The 19,888-nt window shown below is 40.4% G+C and overlaps 1 protein-coding gene across 1 annotated transcript in view; it reads right to left on the bottom strand.

Moving 5' to 3' along the window:
- Nucleotides 1-4,012: 4,012 nt before the first annotated feature.
- The window catches only part of YPEL2 (yippee like 2), a 105,112-nt gene continuing 89,236 nt past the window's right edge, over nucleotides 4,013-19,888 (bottom strand). Inside the window, exon 5 of the mRNA XM_047832514.1 lies at nucleotides 4,013-4,085. Within this exon, the coding sequence (XP_047688470.1) occupies nucleotides 4,062-4,085 (24 nt within the window). The 3' untranslated portion in view covers nucleotides 4,013-4,061. The remainder of the gene's footprint in view (nucleotides 4,086-19,888) is intronic.

A 19,888-nucleotide genomic window follows, 5' to 3' on the forward strand; every position in this document is an offset into this window, starting at 1 on the left:
AGTAATCATTATGTGCAACCCCTCCTGCCCCTCCACAGTGTGATTTAATGTATTTTAGGAACCTAAAGTTCAAAATGTGAGTTTCCTGGGTAGAAAAAACAATCTGTCAGAAAGCACTTAGGAACAGGCATAGCAGACAGATTAAATATATGCAAAGATCTGTCCTTGGCCCTCTTTTCTGTTTTCCTTGACAACGTCATTCAAATTCCAGTTTGTGATGGAGGTTCAGGTCTCTGCCTGCAGCTGCAGCTGACAGTCTCTGGAAGGCTGGCTTCTCCATCTCTAGTGCCTACTGGAAGATCTACTGACACCATCGTAAAAGCAATAGATCTCAGAGGGAAGTGATCATGTCTACTCTCCCAGCCCTGTGTGTGTGTGTGTGTGTGTGTTTCTGTATTTTTCTCATGACACTCTCTTAGTCCATTCAGGCTGGTAAAAACACAATAGACTGGGTGACTTAAACAACAAAATTTTATTTCTCATGATTCTGGAGGCTGGGAAGTTCAAGATCAAGATGCCAACAGATTCAGGGTCTGGTGAGGTCACTTCCTGGTTCATAGATGGCCACCTTCTCACTGTGTCCTCAAATGGCAAGAAGGAGTGGGAGAGGTCTTTAGGGTCCCTTTTATTAAGCACTAATACCATTCATAAGAGCTCCACCCTCATGACTGAATCACCTCTCAAAGACCCACCTCCTACCATCATCACAATGGGGGTTAGGATTTCAACAAAAGACTTTTAGGGCAACACAAACATTCAGTACATAACGGACATTTACTGCTTTCTATGTTGTATTAATTTCCTTATATACAAGTCTTATCTCCCTTATAAAATTTTCAACTTCTTTTAGATAAGATCTGTTTTTAATTCATTTATATTGTACAGTGTGCCTCTCAAACAGTGAGTGTTGGCTTTAGAGTTGGTTAGTCCTGGCCATATATAGGACCTCAAGGACATTCCCAAAGAGGGCTATGATCTTCTCAGTTGACATAGTTTATACTTACTGGGGAAATGAAACAGGGATGATCTTTGAAAACAGTTTGGCTGGTGAGTGAGCCAAGTGGTTTAAATCTTCCCATTGTTAACTCAATATTAAGAGATACAACACCCCACAGAATTGGGCTCAGTTATAGAGAAGATTTCTGAGTAAACATATTTATTTATTTATTTTTATTTTAAGAGCAAGAGAGAGTGTGAGTAGGGGAAGGGCAGAGAAAGAGGAAGAGAGAGAATCCCAAGCAGGCTCCTCCCCACTGTCAGTGCAGAGCCGGAGATGAAGCTTGATCACATGAACTATGAGATCATTACCTGAACCAAAATCAAGAGCCAGACACTTAACTGACTCAGCCACCCAGGCACCCCTGAACATATTTTTTAAATGACATTAAGATTTGTTAACAAAGAGGCTCACTTTATTGTCAAATTAGTACCAGAGGTGGGAACATCATAAAATGGATATAGGATTGTTGCATGATTTTTTTTAACTGCAATACCTGAGATTTGTTGTCTCACAGCTTTGAAGAATGAAGAGGTGGACACAGAATAAAATGAGCAGCAGGCAAAAGTTTATTAGAATATAAGATTAGAAAGTAAGAATAGTATGAAAGCTCTCTTTGCAGAAAGGGGGCATTTGAAAGTGAATGCTCCCAACTATAGGCAAGGGTCTTCATTTTATAGGGTTTTGGTTGGCCCCTCCTTCCCCCCATTCTTTCTCAGGTTCTATCCTTATTGGCTTGATAACTCTAGGTGTTGGGTTGTCCACTCCTGATTGGCTCGACTCCATTGTGTGATGAGTTAGAATACGGTCATACTGTCCCTCATAAACATAACTTTTATGGTTTACTTACTTTAGTTAGGTATTTTGATTGTCAGATTCCTAAGGGGAACCTGAGGGGCACAGGTAGTGTCTGTTACGTTCTTAAGAGGAGCCTTACCCTCGAGGAAGTTTGCTGTGGCCAACACTCCCAGCATTGTTGCAAAATGTGTGTTTTCCCCATCCAGGGACCTCAGGTCCTAACCATTCCCTCTCTGCCAATCTTATCTTATCTTTCCCCTATCATAGGATGAGAATTTCATTAAATACTAAGCAAAACAACATCTAAGTGCTGGAAAATAGACTATCCATGTGGATTATTGGAATAGTAGTTGGAGAGTAAGAACCTAGTATTTTTTCCTGTGCCCAGTGAAATGAAGAATAAATAATGAGAATGAGAAAGAGGAGGAAAAGAAGAAGAAATATTTACTAAGAAATTGGACAGGGCACCTGGGTGGTTCAGTCAGTTAGGCATCGGACCCTTGATTTCGGCTCAAGTCATGATCTCATGGTTTGTGGGTTCGAACCTTATGTCAGGCTCTGTGCTGACAGCAGGAATCCTGCTTGGGATTCTTTTTCTCCCTCTCTCCCTGCCTCTCTCTCTCTCTCTCTCTCAAAAATAAGTAAATAAACAAAAGAAAGAAAGAAAGAAAGAAAGAAAGAAAGAAAGAAAGGAAGGAAGAAAGAAGGAAAGAAATTGGAATGTGCTGGGTACCTCAGGTACACTATCTCATTAATCCAGAGTGGTAGGTAATATTATTTTGATTACTCAGACATCACTCAGAGTATAAGCCATGGATCTGGGACCAAACTTGGTCCTGTCAATTTCCAGAATCCAACTCTTTTTTGTTGCTGTTTTTTGCTTATGTGAACATTATGTCTAAACAACAATAAAGATTTTAAAAGAAAACAAACACAATCTTATAAATGGTGGATATCTTATGGTAAAGACTTCTTTGTACTTTTCGTAGATGTGTTTAGAAATTTTTTGCTTGGATCAAATCTAAGTTTAGTTAAATACACATAACTGTAGTATATTCAGTTTTCAGTGAATTTTCCTAGATAATCAAACGAGATTTGGTGGCATATTTCATGATTCTCTATCTTCCCCCCACCAGTCCTCATTCCAGAAGTCCTAGAAATGGCTGGGATTTAGAACAGAAACTCTGTGGCATGCTGCCTACCTAGATTCCCTGCTTCAGGACAGAAGCACTCATTCTCCCACCTGCTAGGAGAGTTGGTTGACAGCTCTCAGATAAACATCTTTCCAAGAATTGCCCTTCCTCAACTGAAGAAGGCTACCTTGCTGAGGTCATGCCCTTCTCCCTGGTGGCAGCCACTGCTGATGACTGGCCAATGATGGGAGAGGTTTTTAGGTGCTTAGTAAGCAAACTGCGCTGGGAGAGGATGGGCTCAAGAAGCTCAAGATGCCAGGACAGGTCAAACTCTGTCCTCTTAGTGCCCCCACCAGCAGCTGCAGACATTCTGGCCCCCTTGATAACCCTTCCCCAAAATAGACACTGTGCTCAGGAGCGTGGGAGCCAGGTATGGGGTCACCACCAAGGCTGAGAGGGAGGAAGAGGACCTCACTGACTTTAAAGAATTAGGTGGATACTGGTTAGAGTTGTTTGCCTTCACCTCTCGCTGGAGGAACAGCAGCTGCAGGCAGAGCTATTTTATGATGTGTGGCTGTTTGCCAGGAACAGTACTATTTAGCCATTAAGATGCAAAACAACAGTTTCACAGGATGTTTGAGGCTTTGTTTTTATTGTAGCTTTCTTACTAAGTGCCAGACACTGTGCCAAAATTTATGTGTGCACTATCTCATTTAATCTTTACAATAGCCCTTTGACACCAGGGTTGTATTAACCGATTAAAAAACCGAAGTTTAGAGAGATTAGGGAATTGCCCCTGGAATTCACCATAATAAAGAACATCTAGCAAGCATCAGCCAAGTCTGTCAGGAATTTCAGAGTTTTGACTGCTGTTTTCCACTGACCCCCCATGATGTTGTAGCTCACCATAATCATCCAAAGACCTCATGTGACAAGCTGAAAAACATCCAGCTACCATCTTCCTATCAGCAGCAGTGCCTAACAATGTGTTTTGTAGATAGAAACTGACTTGAATTAAAAGGTGCTGACAGATCTCTTTAAAAATAGATGTCAATATGATAGACCACAAGCATATCAAAAAAGGCAGAGTTGACTTTTTATTCACACTGTGGAAAAGAATTGAAGTCCCATCCTCATTCATCAGAGTCTTCTATTACCTGTAACAAAGCAGAACTCGCAAAATCAGGTCCCAAGGTGATGCGTTTTTCTACAACTAAAAGTAGAAATGAGTGAAATGCTGTCACTGCCCTTCGAGATAAGTGGTGAGGTGGACACATCTACCTGCATGAACAGCTTCCTTCTGAGCAGTTCCCTGCTGCCTGCTTTGGCTCCCCACCCCCACCCCCTGCCCCCCGGGTCCCCAGGTGCTGACACAGTTCCTGGCACATAGGAGCCTTTGGATAAATCTGTATGAAGGTCAATGTGCTGTTCTGAGTGACGTCCCAGGGTTCTGGGACCAGGAAAAAGAATCAACCTTTATCGAACACTCACTGAGCATCAGTACTACGCTAAGTGTTGGGGGTACAAAGGTGGATTCAGACAGCTACGAAATTTGCAGGGTCCAGTGCCAAATGGAAATGAGGGGTGCTGCACCTTGTTCAGAAATTAAGAATTTCAAGACAGTGACAGCAGAGCATTGAACCAAATGTGGGGCTCTTTTGAGTATGGGGTCTTGTGTGACTGCATAGGTTACATGTCCAGGAAACTGGCCCCCAGCGAATTAGAAAGTTTCTGTTATCAAAGGGTTCTCAGTTCAGTGGTCAAGAAAAAGGCACACACAATGATGATTTGGTGTGATAAAAAAGTGTGAGTTGGGGAGAGGGTATGAGTGTTATGAGAGCAAAGATTCATTTAGACCTCACACAGGTATTATAATCTCCTTTTTTTTTTTTAACCTAAACTATTTTTACTGTATTGCCTGTTTAATGGCTTTATTGTGGTATCGGTCACATACCACACAATTCAATCCACCCATTTAAAGTATACAATTCAATGGTTTTTAGTATATTGATAGAGATGTGTAACCATTACCACAATCAATTTTAGAACATTTTCATCCCTCCAAAAAGAAACTCTACTCGCATTAACAGTCACTCCCCAGTTTCCTTCACTCCTCCCAACCCTAGGTAACCAGTAATTTTGTTTCTGTCACTATAGATCTGCCTATTCCTAGGAATGGAATTGTTGGTTATATGGTAACTCTGTGTTCCTGTTTTGTTTTTTTTAAATAACAGCTTTATTGAGATGTAATTCATATACCATAAAATATACACTCTTAAAATGTGCAACTCAGTGGTTTTTTGTGTATTTACAGAGCTATACAATTGCTACTATCTAAAGCTAGAACATTCTCATCACCCCAAAAAGAAATCTCATACCCCTTAGCAGTCATTCCCTATTTCCCCCTCCCTGCAGGTCCTGGCAGCCACTAATCTGCCTTCTGTCTCTATGGATTTGCCTATCCTGGAAATTTCATATAAAACGGAATCGTTATATAATATATGGTGTCGGTGTCTGGCTTCTTTCACTTAGCATAATATTTTCAAGGTTCACCCATTTTGTAGCACATGTATAATCTCCTATTTACAGACGAGGAAACCAAGACTCTGGGAAGCTAAATGATTTGCTCAAGCTCACACAAGTGAAAAGTAGCAATATCAGGGTGAACAACCACACCAGTTTACCCAGGACCATCTCAATTTCAGCAGCGAATGTCCCATTCTTGGGAAATTCCTTAGTCCTAGTCAAACCAGGTGATCACCCCAGGCAGGACTCAGCCTAGTCTGCCTGCAGTACAATTGAGTGGCTTTGTGTGAGAAAGAACTGCAGGACTCTTCAGGTGAAACCAAGCCAGCGTATCCTAGAATAGTAGGAAATTTGGACATTATCTCAATATCCCTTAAGTCAATTTTTGTGCTCCTTTCATTTATTTATCTAAATTTCCATTTTAATATTCCCCAACTTCCCCCCCCACCCCTCCTCCACTATTTTTTTCCATAGCACTACACAATTTACTGATTACTTATTATTATTACTTACTTATTATTATTGTTTCTGTCTGTCTCCACCACTCCCCTCCTTGAATATAAGTTTCATGGGAACAGGAGATTGCTGTCTTGTTCATTTAAGTATCCCGGTTGCCTAAAATAGTGTCTGGCTTGTATTTTACCGAATAATCCTTATCTGACACCTAGACCTTGCATTAGGATGTCTAGCAAGCCTATTTTAATATCTACCAGAAGGTGACTATGACAATTGGTCATGATAATACTCTTAAAATTCCTAGGTATAGTATGAAAGTCCAAGACTTTTTCTCTCTCTCTCTCTTTTTGATAAGTCTTAAACCCCCAAAGAAGTTGAAAGAATAGCTAAATAAACATCCTAAATCCTTACATAGATTTACTAATTATTAACATTTTGCCACAATTGCATCTACACACACACACACACAAACACACACACACTATACATACTCAGTAGAGCACACAATTCTTGATCTCAGGGTTGTAAGTTCAAACTTGGGTGTAGAGATTACTTAAAAATGAAATCTTAAAAAAAAAAAGTAGGATGAAGTTGTATAAACCCTAAATGCCTAAAATATGGATCTTCTTGAAAAAGGAAATTCTACTAAATAACCACAATACCACTACTATCACACCTCAGAAAATTAACATTAGCTCAATGATACAATTTAATATAAATGTCTATATTCAAATTTCTCCAATGGTTTTAAAAATGTCTTTTATAAGCAGGATTTTTTCTCCTCTGCTGCAGAAGACTTATACACTGCATTTGGTTGTTATCCGCTTACTCCCTGTTAGTCTAAAAAATCTCTTTTTGTGACATTGAACTTTTTTAAGAAACCAAGCTAGTTGTCTTACAAGTCTTTTCCAAACGCTGGATTTTCCTATTTCCTTATGTTTAGATTCAGACAAGAATTCTGCATCCTTATGCAGAATATGCAGGTGTTGTGTACCTCTTACTGCATAAGATCAGAAGCTGCACATTGTCTAACTATTGGTGATGCCAAAGTTTGACTGCTTGGTTAAGATGATGTCTACCAGATTGTGCAATGGTAAAGATACATTTTCCTTTTGGAATTATTAACTGATCTCTGAGATGCTACTTTGAAGCCACATGATTATCTTGTTCCCCAATATCCTTTCACTCAATAGCTTTAGCATCTGTTAATGATGGTACCCTGACACAATTATACTGGCAGCTGCAAACTCTAATATTCATCTACATGTACAAGCTGACATGCTTTTGAATCACTGTGAACACAGGTTTTTTACATTTCATTTAGTGTGTTATAATCCACTACCATCATTAATTTTTTTAACTTTATTTATTTATTTATTTATTTTGAGGGAGAGTGCGAGTGGGGAGGGGCAGAGAGAGAGGGAAAGAGAGAGGATCCCAAGCAGGCTCTGTGCTGTCAGTGCAGAGCCCAACACAGGACTCTAACTCACGAACAATGAGATCATGACCTGAGCCAAGATCAAGAGTTGGAAGCTTGGGGCACCCAGGTGGTTCAGTCATTAAGCATCTAACTTTTGGTTTCGGCCCAGGTCATGATCTCACAGTTCATGGGTTCACGCCCTGCATCAGGCTCTGCACTGACAGCATGGAGCTTGCTTGGGATTCTCTCTCTCTCTCCCTCTCTCTCTGCCTCTTCCCTGCTCTCGCTCTCTCTCTCAAAATAAATAAATAAACATTAAAAAAAAAAAAAGAGTTGGATGCTTAACTGACTGAGTCACCCAGGCACCCCTACCATCATTAATTTTTTTGAAGCCCAAATTGCCCCAAATTTGGTAACTGAGTGCTCCTAAAACCCAAGCTTTATAATATTAGCTAATTTTGTGTCACAAAATATAATGATTTGGGGGCCACGAAATGCAAAAAAAATAGACCATATTCATATATTATTAAATGCTTTCTGGATAGTTTGCTGGCACAAAGTGTTTGCTACCTAAAACAAGTATAGAAAGAATCTGTTGACAATACCTTTGATATTCTTAGAAGCTATGTTGTAGAATGTTTTCTTTAAACTTGATGTATTGTAATAGGACTTCTTCCTAAGAATACCAATGAATTTTTATCTTTATATATATTTTTGAGCTTGTAACAAGATTTTAAATATCTTCAAACCAACTTTTCAAAGTGGCACATGAAGAGCTGGAAAATTAATACAACTGTTTTGGGTGCTGGAAATTTCATTTCCTGAGCAATGTTGATGGAGTATAAAAATAGAAGGAAACTCTAAGTAGCACCCAAATAGGTAGAATTGAGTCAGATTGCAAGTTATAGAAAGATAGACAATGGTTTTACCTCATGGGGACTATATTTCTCCTCATGTGATAAAAAAGCCAAGGTGGTCAGTTCAGGGCTAATGAAGCTGCTCAATGATATCATCAAGCTTTCCTCCTTCTTTCTATTCCACCATCCTTAGTCTGTCACTTTTGTCCCATGTTAAAAGATGACTACTGAACCTCTAGGTTGTTGCATTTGTGTCCTAGGTCAGGAAGAAGAGGGAAGGGATAGGAGGCCAAACTGAATGAAGGAACGTTCTCAGAAGCCCCAACCAGATACTTGCGTTTATATCTTGGCCAGAATTGGAACACACGGTCCCCTTCCCTGCAAGGGAGTCTACAGTAGAAGAAAGCAGAGAAGGAAGCTACAAATAGATTTTGGTACTCAGTACACAGTATCTACAAGCATGTAAATAGCTAGGCATCTTTAGTTTTATTTCATAAAAGTGACATCTAAAGATGTTAACATGGCCAAATTCTGTTGCCTTCCATTCATGAAACAAAACATTTTTTTTTTAATTTTTTTTTTTCAACGTTTATTTATTTTTGGGACAGAGAGAGACAGAGCATGAACGGGGGAGGGGCAGAGAGAGAGGGAGACACAGAATCGGAAACAGGCTCCAGGCTCTGAGCCATCAGCCCAGAGCCTGACGCGGGGCTCAAACTCACGGACCGCGAGATCGTGACCTGGCTGAAGTCGGACGCTTAACCGACTGCGCCACCCAGGCGCCCCGAAACAAAACATTTTTTATTATTATTTTTTAAATTTACATCCAAGTTAGTTAGCATATAGTGCAATAATGAGTTCAGGAGTAGAACCCAGTGATTCATCCCCTTTATATAACACCCAGTGCTCAACCCAACAAGTGTCTTCCTTAATGCCCCTTGCCTGTTTAGCCCATGGCCCCACCCATAACCCCTCCAGCAACTCTCAGTTTGTTCTCTATATTTAAGAGTCCCTTATGTTTTGTTCCCCTCCCTGTTTTTTCTATTATTTTTGCTTCCCTTCCCTTATGTTCATCTGTTTTGTATCTTAAATTTCACATGAGTTAAGTCATGATATTTGTCTTTCCCTGACTAATTTCGCTTAGCATAATGCACTCTAGTTCCATCCACATTGTTGCAAACGGCAAGATTTTGTTCTTTTTGATTGCCAAGTAATACTCCATTGTGTGTGTGTATGTATATGTGATATATGGTATATATATATGGTATATATATGGTATATATGGTGTATATATGATATATATATGGTGTATATATATGGTGTGTATATATATAGGGTATATATATATATGGTATATATATTGGTGTGTGTGTGTATATATATATATATGTGTGTGTGTGTGTGTGTATATATATATACACATATGTATATGTATATACCAAATCTTCTTTATCCATTCATCTGTCCATGGACATTTGGACTCTTTCCATACTTTGGCTATTGTCGATAGCACTGCTATAAACATTGCGCTTTTGAAACAGCACACCTGTATCCTTTGGATAAATACCTAGTAGTGAAATTGCTGGGTCATAGGGTAGGTCTATTTTTAATTTTTTGAGGAACCTCCACACTATTTTCCAGAGTGGCTGCACTACCTTGCATTCCCACCAGGAATGCAGAAGAGATCCTCTTTCTCTGCATCCTCCAACATCTGTTGTCTGAGTTGTTCATTTTAGCCATTCTGACAGGTGTGAGGTAGTATCTCATTGTGATTTTGATTTGTATTTCCCTGATGATGAGTGATGTGGAGCACTTTTTCATGTGTCTGTTAGCCATCTGGATGTCTTCTTTGGAAAAGTGTCCATTCATGTCTTTTGCCCATTTCTTCACTAGACTATTTGTCTTTTTGGGTGTAGAGTTTGATAAGTTCTTTATAGATTTTGGATACTCACCCTGTATCTGATATGTTGTTTGCAAATATCTTCTCCCATTCTGTCGGTTGCCTTTTATTCTTGCTGATTGTTTCCTTTGCCGTGCAGAAGCTTTTTATCGTGATGAGGTCCCAATAGTTCACTTTTGCTTTTGTTTCCTGTGCCTCTGGAGACATGTTGAGTAAGAAGTTGCTGTGGCCGAGGTCAAAGAAGTTTTAAAGCAAAAAAATTTTTGAGCATCTTCTATGTACTATTATTTCTTTGAGAATATAAAGATAAAGGCAATATACGACTTCATTTGTTCTCTTTATAACATCATTTTGAAAGTTTCAAGTAGCAGTCCCAGCACTCAGAGGACAAACAGGTGTGCTCAGCTTTATGTTGCTTCTTCATATCAGTTTCAAACCCAATCAAAACAGGAATTGAATCACTCCATTGAGTTAACCAGCTCAGTCAACTATTCAATGTTCTGTCATGTAAACACTTCCCTTTCTGAAAAATTACCCTAAATTACATTCATATTCAGACAGTCTTGCCAAACTAACTGAGCTTGGTTGAACCAGCATTATTTGCAATGTTTATAGCAACTTGTATATGCTTATAGGATAAATATGATAGCTTGTATTATACTAAATTATAATAGAGATCTATTTGGGGTAACCTACCTACAAATGCAACTTAAAAATCCTAGCACTATCACCCTAATTTCTTGTCTGAATAGGCAAAGCATAAACATGTAGATTTCCTTAAAAAAAACTGTTGCATTAGGCTTCAAATTTGCTTAGATTTTCTAGATCAGAGATAGGCATACTATAGCCCATGGGCCAATTCTGGACTGCCTGTTTTAAATAAAGTTTTATTGGAACACAGACATACCCATGTGTTTATGTATTGTCTAAAGCTGCTTTGTAACTACAACTGGCAGTGCTGACTAGTTGTGATAGAGACTGGCCCTTAAAGCCTAAAATATTTGCTACCTGGCCCTTTACAGAAAAAGTTTTATTTATCATGACTTAGCATATATTAGGTGTTCAATAAATGCTTCTTCCTTTATTGAATGAATATATTCAAGGCTTTTTAGTTGGATATGATAAATCAAGAAACCAACAAGTCTAAACACAAAGCATTTTATACATCCCCAATTTATCTAATATTTGCTTGTTTGATGGTAGCTTGCTTCTGTTGACAGACCATATGCCTCACAAAGAACATATTAATACTTTGAGATTCCAGAATGCAAACTGCTCTAGGTCCAAGTTTTCAAAGAGTTGGTCTTTGGGCTAAATATGTCTCATTGACATGTTTTATTTGGCCCACATGATGTTACTGTTGTTTGTTTTTAAAGTAGCATTAGCTGCCAACATTTAAAAATAAGGAGACTTCACACAATAATCGAAATTTCCAGCTTCTCTGGAAGATTTGAAAGATCAGGCAGACAATGGGGGGTACGCAAATGGATAGGGCCATAACCACCTGGGGCCGAGTAGCTGTTGCCTCCCCAGATGGGGTAAATGTTCTCCAGTTCACAGTTCCAACCACTCACTATAGTCTTACGGCTGACCCCAGCCAGGTACCTTATCTGCCTGGCCCTTCTGTAGACAATTGTACTTAGGATCATTACTCTAGGAGTATCATTAGCTACAAAGGCCCCTCAACTATCACACAAGTTGACAGCTATACATTTGCTTCATTCTCTTGGATTGAAAATAGACTGGTACATCTGAAGACAAAACAGGAAATATTGACAATGCTATTAAGACCGTTACCTTCGGGGCACCTGGGTGGCTCAGTAAGTTAAGCGTCTGACTTTGGTCCAGGTCATGATCTAACGGTTTGTGAGTTTGAACCCCGGGTTGGGCTCTGTGCTCACAGCTCAGAGCCTGGAGCCTGCTTTGGATTCTGTGTCTCCCTCTCTCTCTGCCTCTCCCCTGCTTGTGCTCTGTCTCTGTCTCTCTCTCTCAAAAATAAATAAAATGTAAAAAAATATTAAAAAAAAAAAAAAGACCGTTGCCTTCATTCCAACTAGAACACAACTTGATTCCACCCCCTCTTTCCTTTTTCAAACAAGCCTGAGGACTCAACCTGCTTCCCTTCCAGCTATTCAGGTCCTTCCACCCACTCCATCCCCTGGAGTTGTTTACCTCAACCCCTGGAGTGCTGTCTCCCCAGTTCCCTGCTTCCTTGCTGCCCTTGGACACAAACACCTTGGCCTTTTTTGTTTTTAGAGTTTTACTGTTAATCATTACAGGGAAACAGGCAGGAAATAACAAAGGAGGAAATTACAAAGTTTAAAAAAACCCTTACAGTCCATAGTCTCTGATTCTCTTGATGAGGTGGCACCTGGAAGTATCCTGTTTTTATTCTCTCCTGTTAGGTTCTCATTGCTGGTGGATTATATTTTTTTACAAAGGGCCGAGAGATTCTGTATATCCAAATGGTGCTGAAGAATCGCCTTGATGGAACTGGAACCATTAGGTGGCAGCACAGGGCATATCTTTTCAAGTCTTTCTGTATCAGGCTGGTGGATGTGAGGCACCAAATTGTCTAGGAAAGGATAACTTAGTACCATATCAGGGCAAGCATTTGGGCTGAAACCAGCAAGAGGATAAGAGCCTACTCAGAGGCTCCCAGTCACATTGTGCTGTCAGGTAGCCAAGTGTGGATTTCTTGTCTCCTCTGTGCCTTACCCTGATATGTTAAGAATCTTCAAGTCTGACACCTTGATTTTATAGACAGAGGCTTGACTGTCCTCCTGTTGGCTCCAGGCCATGAGACTAGTCAAACATTCTTGCAGTTTCGCTAGACCCCTCTGGTCTGTTCCTTCTGGTTAAAAGTCTGCTTCGTATAGTTAAAGACTAATTTTTCTAGTTTTAAAGGTGAAACTAAGATGGGGTCCTCTGCCTCTGACAGAGCAGGGCTTTTTATAAGAAACAGAGACTTCACTAGACACAGGTAAACAAAAGTAAGCTTTTGTTGTGTCTCAACTGACTTAACCCATCTGAGAGAAAAGTGAGGGCCCCTTCTCCAGAAGGGGAGTTATGGCTCTCAACACTCTATACAGGCTAGTGTGTGCTCACCTTTATGGGACCAGCTAGTATCAATGTGGCTCTTAACAAGGGTGGCCTAGCATATCAGGGCTAGGCCATGCACATCCAAATAATTCACCAATCCTCTTAAATTACATTAGTAAAACCCACTCATACTCCTAGAATTTAAACACAGATTCAAACAACTGCTTTATAATAAAATCATGTCCTCAGGCTTCGATTAGCTTAGAGGACTGTCTCATGACCAAAGGGGAAGAGGCCTTACTGTGAGATAGCATTTGCTTGAAGGGGTCAGATCTCAGAAGAAGAATTTTGTTGGAAACTACCACCACCAATATAGTCTTACTTGCTTATGTTGCACAATTCTGAGTGTTGTAGGGCCTTGCTACTCAAGTTGTGGTCTTCTGACCAGCAGCAATACCTGGGAGCTGGTTAGAAATACAGAATTTCATGTGGTGCCTGGGTGGCCCAGTTGGTTGAGCATCCAACTTTGGCTCAGGCCATGATCTCACAGTTCGTGAGTTCAAGCCCCACATTGAGTTCTGTGCCGACAGCTCAGAGGCTGGAGCCTACTTCAGATTCTGTGTCTCCCTCTCTTTCTGCCCCTCTGCCACTCGTGCTTTGTCTCCCTCAAAAATAAATAAACATTAAAAAAAGAAAAAGAAAAAAAATACAGAATCTCAGGCCCAACCCATTCCTGCTGAATCAGCATTTCCATTTTATCAAGATCCCCTATCAATGCCCATGCACAGTAAAGCTTGAGAAGCACTGCTTTAGAACACCCTAGAGAAATGCACCCTTAAATGGTCCCAACCTCAAAGAACTTATAGACTAGCTTAAGAGCACAAACCACATATGTGAAAAATGTCTTGAGAATGACCAGTAAGAAATGTGTCATTAACACCACGTAGGGTGCCCTAGAACATATAGAACACACACATTTTGAAAGGGTACAAAAGAACTATTATGGTTAAGAGGTGTCTGTGAGGTGTCAGGTGGTGAGATTCTGATAAGCATGTATTAATGGAGAGGGAAAGGACAGGGGAAGGCATTTCAAGTGGAGAGATCAGGATAAAACCTGGGAGGAGGCAAATGAAATTCTAGGCAGGACAGTGGCCTACATATGTTTTATTATCTTATGCATGTCCCCAGACTTTCATGGGGTCCTTATTACATATTGCTTTCTGCTGTGGCCTCACATGCATATGACCTCAACACATGTTAGGTGTTTTGGTTTAGTCAGTGGTTCTTGTGGGAATTCTTCAAAAGCATTCACCAACATGCAAACTTTTTTCCTTTGGATTCAAACAGGCAGGTCCTTACCCTTTCCTTTCTTGTACAGTTGGCTGTGATTTCTAGCTCTTCTTTTATAATCCAGTAAAAGGAAATTCCTTACATGTGCACTCTCATAAATCGCTTGAGCCTTTCTAATGTGGTGCAAATCTTCCCTGTAAAGCTCTTAATCAGATCTCATAAAAGATTAGCCCAAATGTGTTTTCAGTTTCTAGATAAAGTTAATCATCCTGGAGGGCCAGGAATTAACATGAAAACTGGAAACTTGTGGTGTTCCTGTCTTTATGTCTAGGTTTAGTTTGCAAAGCAAAAGTGATTGCACAGGAAATGAAATCCAGAGTTTCAGTGTTTATTTTCCAAATGAGCCAGTGTGATAGTAACCCTCTCCTCTTCATACACGTATTTGATAACCCAGAGTTGACCCCAGGGTGAAACAGTGGGTTTGAAATGGAGAGTGTAAGAGCGCCCCCACTGGATGCCTGAGGGAAAGCACATTAGGAGAGCCTGTCAGGCCTTTCTGAAGCAGCACAGGTAAACTGGAGACTCCAGAAATGAAATATGATCAATTTGAGGAAATAACACCTTTTATACAATTCTTTAGAATAATTCCACCATAAGCTCAGGGACTCTTCCCCTTCTCTGAGCACCGTTGTGGGTCACTGACATGAGGATGGAGCGCTGAATCTGTCCAAGTGGGTGTCACCTTTGGCGTCAGGGCTGCAAATTCCTTTGACCAGCACCACTCTAGTAGGAAGGGCCTCAATTGCCCAGGAGCAGCTCTGTCACCGCCTACCAGCAAGCAGCTTGTCACCAGCTGCCCAGGACACCCAGAAAAAAAAAAAAAAGTTTCCTGTATTCACAGAGATAATTTGAGTTGATAGGAATAGCATCAGGGGAAGAGAATGGCGTCACCAAATCAATACTTGAGCTTCACAAATTAATGTCTTGGCTCTGGCTCTGAGTTTATATTCAGGAGGCCACTGCTCCCAGACAGAGACACTAAACGGAACAGACATTTCATTCCCAACAAGAGCAAATTCCCTTTCCTTAATGAGGAGTCAACTAGAAACCTGATATGTTAAAGAAAATTCATTGAGAACATCCATTAACTGTGAATTTTATGTTTATTGTGGCACACCTCTAGGAAACAATGTGGAGATGCTGGGAGAGGGGAGCTGCATGCCTGATGTGAATGCTGATTATGGAAATGAATCTTTCTACACCCATGTTCACGGCAGCATTATGTGCAATAGCTAAAACAGAAGTAACCCAAGTGTTCATGGATAGATGAATGGTAAAAAAAAAAACAAAAACAAAAAATGTGGTAGATACATACAATGAGATGTCATTCGGCCTTTTTAAAGGAAGGAAACCTTGGTATGAGCCACAATATGGATGAATGCTGAAGACATTATATTAAGTGAAATAGACCAGTCGCAAAAGGACGAATATTATATGATTGCATTTACATGAAGCACATAGCGTAGTTATGTTCGTGGAAACAGAAAGTAGAATGGTGGTTTCCAGGGTCTCAGGTGAGGGGCAATGGGAGTTATTAGTGGACACGGAGTCTCAGTTTAAGAAGATGAGAAAGCTCTGGAGATGGGTGGTGGTGATGGTTGCACAACAATGTGAACGTACTTATTGCTACTGAACTGTAAACTTAAAAATGGTTAAGATGGTAAATTTACGTTATGCATATTTTGTCACAATAGGGGGGAAAATGAATTTTTCATCCATCAGTTAGAGAGCAAGCCCTTTATTTATTTTTTTTTTCGTTTATAGCCTGCATTTTTTTCAATATGTGAAATTTATTGTCAAATTAGTTTCCATACAACACCCAGTGCTCATCCCAAAAGATGCCCTCTTCAATACCCATCACCCTTCAGGTTGTTCTCAGTTTTTAAGAGTCTCTTATGGCAAGCCCTTTATTTAAAGGAATCTCCACATCATTGGTTCCAAGGAGATTTCTTGGAAATGTTCAATGGAGTACAAATAGTTTAACCCCTGATTGAGTTTACTTTTGGACAGAAATTTATAATCATAGAGGTTGACAAACTGATTACATATCAAACAGCCATTTAAAACAACACAGATCGCAACATGGTGACACAAGATTTACCAGCTAAGCAGTTTTTCAGTTTTTGTAAATCAGGGGTTTTCAAACTTGAATGTGAATGGGAATCACGGAGGCATCTTGTTAAAAATGCAGATTCTGATTTAGTAGGCTTGGGCTGAAGTTTAAAATTCCGTTTGTCTAAACAGCTCCAGGTGCTGCTGATTCTGCTGGTCCAGGGACCCATTTTAAGTAGCAAGAGTGTAGATCTCTCTTCAGTTAAGATTCCTGGCCACACCTTGGAGATAATAGCCCCCTCCTTAAAACTGAACATTGGCATGTCCAAGTTTGAATAAAAGAAGAGTTTCTGGGTGTTATTAATTACTTCTGGGATCCTCTTACTTTTCTTCCTACTGCCATCAAAATTCAGGTCTTAGAGAACTACAACTCCTTTTTCTTCAGCTCAAGCACGGACAAAACATAAATAAATCTTTAAGTATAGGCGAGATCACCTGCAATTTCCAAAATCATGCTTGCAGGAAGGATGAAGGAAGGAAGGAAGGAAGAGAAGCAGTCAAAACAGAGAGAGACAGAGGGAGAGTGGGAAATAAGACAAAAACCAAAAGCAAAAGACTTCTGAAGTCCTTTATAAGAATCCTTCAGTGTCTGTCCATTGTTTTCAGGCTAAAAATTCAGACTCCACAGAAGGGCTTATCAGGGCCTGGTGAGGTCCCTGTCCACCTCTCCCAGATCATCTCCTGCCATTCCCCTCCATGTTCAGCCATTAGGAAGTTTATTTTTCCTTGCCTTTACAGTTATTCTCTTCCTGATCTGGAACCTCATCCCCCTCCTTGTATCACCTGGCTGAGGCATTGTCTCTTCTGGAAAGACTTCTCTAACCATGTTTGCCACCCTCATTTCCTCCCCTCTCTGTCTTCAGCTGCACTCAGTGCTTACCTCTATCACAATACTTCACTATATACATACATACATATATATATATATATATACACACATATATATATATACTTTTAAATTTTTTAAATATATTTTTGAGAGAGACAGACACAGCATGAGCAGGGGAGGAGCAGATGGAAAGCGACACACAGAATCTGAAGCAGGCTCCAGGCTCTGAGCTGTCAGCACAGAGCCCAACACAGGGCTCAAACCCACAAACTGCTAGATCATGACCTCAGCCGAAGTCAGACACTTAAGTGACTGAGCCACTCAGGTGTCCCGTACTTCACAATATATTTTAATTGTATTGGACTGTGAGCTCTTTGAGAGGTGGAAGGATGTCTTTCGTCCATAGAACAATGTCTGGAACAAACTCAATTCAATGTTTGTTGAAAGAATGAGCAAGTGCAAAAGAACTGTAACATTGTGTGACGTTTGAGGAAGACATTGCTTAGTTCCTAAAACACCATGAAGCTGCCCTCAGAATGACTTTTCTAAAGGTCAAACACATTGACACCAATTTCGATGTTCCAGCAACTGCAACTGAACTCCCTTATTCTGATAAGCTGTATTACCCCAGCTTCCTCATTTTATAGCATCTTCTCTGGAAGACCAAATGCAAAGAAATACACAAGATGATAACAGTAATTTTTAAAATGGAATTTAGTGGAAGGCTAGAATCTCTTTGAATATTAGTATGCTAGTTGCATTCTTCTTATTGCCAGTGTGGCCCTAAAATAAGTCTTTAGAATTGCAGAGACTCCAAATTGGAGGTCTCAGGACATCTAGCTGTTACTGGCAACCTCCAAATTGGTATATTTATAATGTATCTGTAGAGTTTTACATAGATCCTGCCTGCTTTGTGCAAGGTACAATGCCAGGGCCTGTGGGGATTATCAAACTCCTAATGCCCCCAAAATCTTTGCCCTTTAGTGGTCTGTGCTATTTTATTTCATGGCCTCAGCACCTACCTATCCCCTGGTCAACCTCTAGCCTCCATCTCTCCTGTCAGCTCTAGACAGATGTTTCTACCAGCCAGCGGGGCTCTCACACCTGAATGTCATGCACACATCTTACATGTACAATGTCATCATCCCTCCTCCCAAACCAGTTCTTTTACTCACTACTCTGGTTAATGGAACCCTCATTTCCTCATCTACCCAGACTATTGATTTCTAAGTCATTCTGAACTGCTTCCTTTCCCACATCATCTGCCAACAATCAATTCTCAAGTCTTCCTGTTCAATCTCTCAAGTCTTCCTTGAACCCATTCTTTTTTTTTTTTTTAGTCTTCCTTGAACCCATTCTGTTCCCTCTTTTTCAACTATCAAGACCTTATCACTTCTCATCTAGGTTATTGAAATAACCTTTCTGCTGATTTCTTTGTCTCCAGTCCCTCCCCAGGATAACCCTTCCTGCAGACTACTGCTAGAGCATCTTTCTAAAACCCAAACCTAATATTGCCCTTCCATTACTTAGTCCTTCAACAAATCCCTTTTATCTGTAAAATAAAGTCCAAAGCCCACATCGAGAGCAACAAAGCTCTATGTGACCTACCTTTTACCCCATTTCTCTTCTGACGCTCTCCCTACATACCTTAAGATCCCTCCAAACTCCTTACAGTTTCCTCAGTACACAATGTTGGCTCCTCCTGTAGGGACTTTCCAGATGCTCTACAGTTTCAGCCCAGGAAACTCCTGTTATCTTTAGATCAACTCAAATATCATCTCCTTTGTGAAGACTTCACCTCAAAGCACTTGGTACATGCTTCTATTATAGCACTTCTCATGTTATATTATAATTATTTTTTATATGCCTCCTCCCCTCTAGTTCCTCTAGGAACTGAGCTCCTAGAATATAGTGGCCATGTCTCACACTGTTTTGTATCTTGGCCTTTGATACAGTACTTAGTGCATTTCAAGCCTACCATGGGGACGCCTGGGTGGCTCAGTAGGTTAAGCGTCCAACTCTTGATTTTGGCTCAGGTCATGATCACATAGTTGGTGGGGTTGAGCCCTGTGTCAGGCTCTGCACTGAGGGCATGGAGCCTGCTTGGGATTCTCTCTCTCTTTCTCTCTCTCTCTGTCCCTCCCCCACTCACACACTCTCTCTCAAAATAAATAAATATTTTTTTAAAAAACCTACCATAAGGGGCGCCTGGGTGGCGCAGTCGGTTAAGCGTCCGACTTCAGCCAGGTCACGATCTCGCGGTCCGTGAGTTCGAGCCCCGCGTCAGGCTCTGGGCTGATGGCTCGGAGCCTGGAGCCTGTTTCCGATTCTGTGTCTCCCTCTCTCTCTGCCCCTCCCCCGTTCATGCTCTGTCTCTCTCTGTCCCAAAAATAAATTAAAAAAAAACGTTTGAAAAAAAAAAAAAAAACCTACCATAAATGTTCAATGAATGACTAACTGAATAAGTG

Source organism: Prionailurus viverrinus, chromosome E1 (genome assembly GCF_022837055.1).
Source record: "Prionailurus viverrinus isolate Anna chromosome E1, UM_Priviv_1.0, whole genome shotgun sequence".
Taxonomy (NCBI): domain Eukaryota; kingdom Metazoa; phylum Chordata; class Mammalia; order Carnivora; family Felidae; genus Prionailurus; species Prionailurus viverrinus.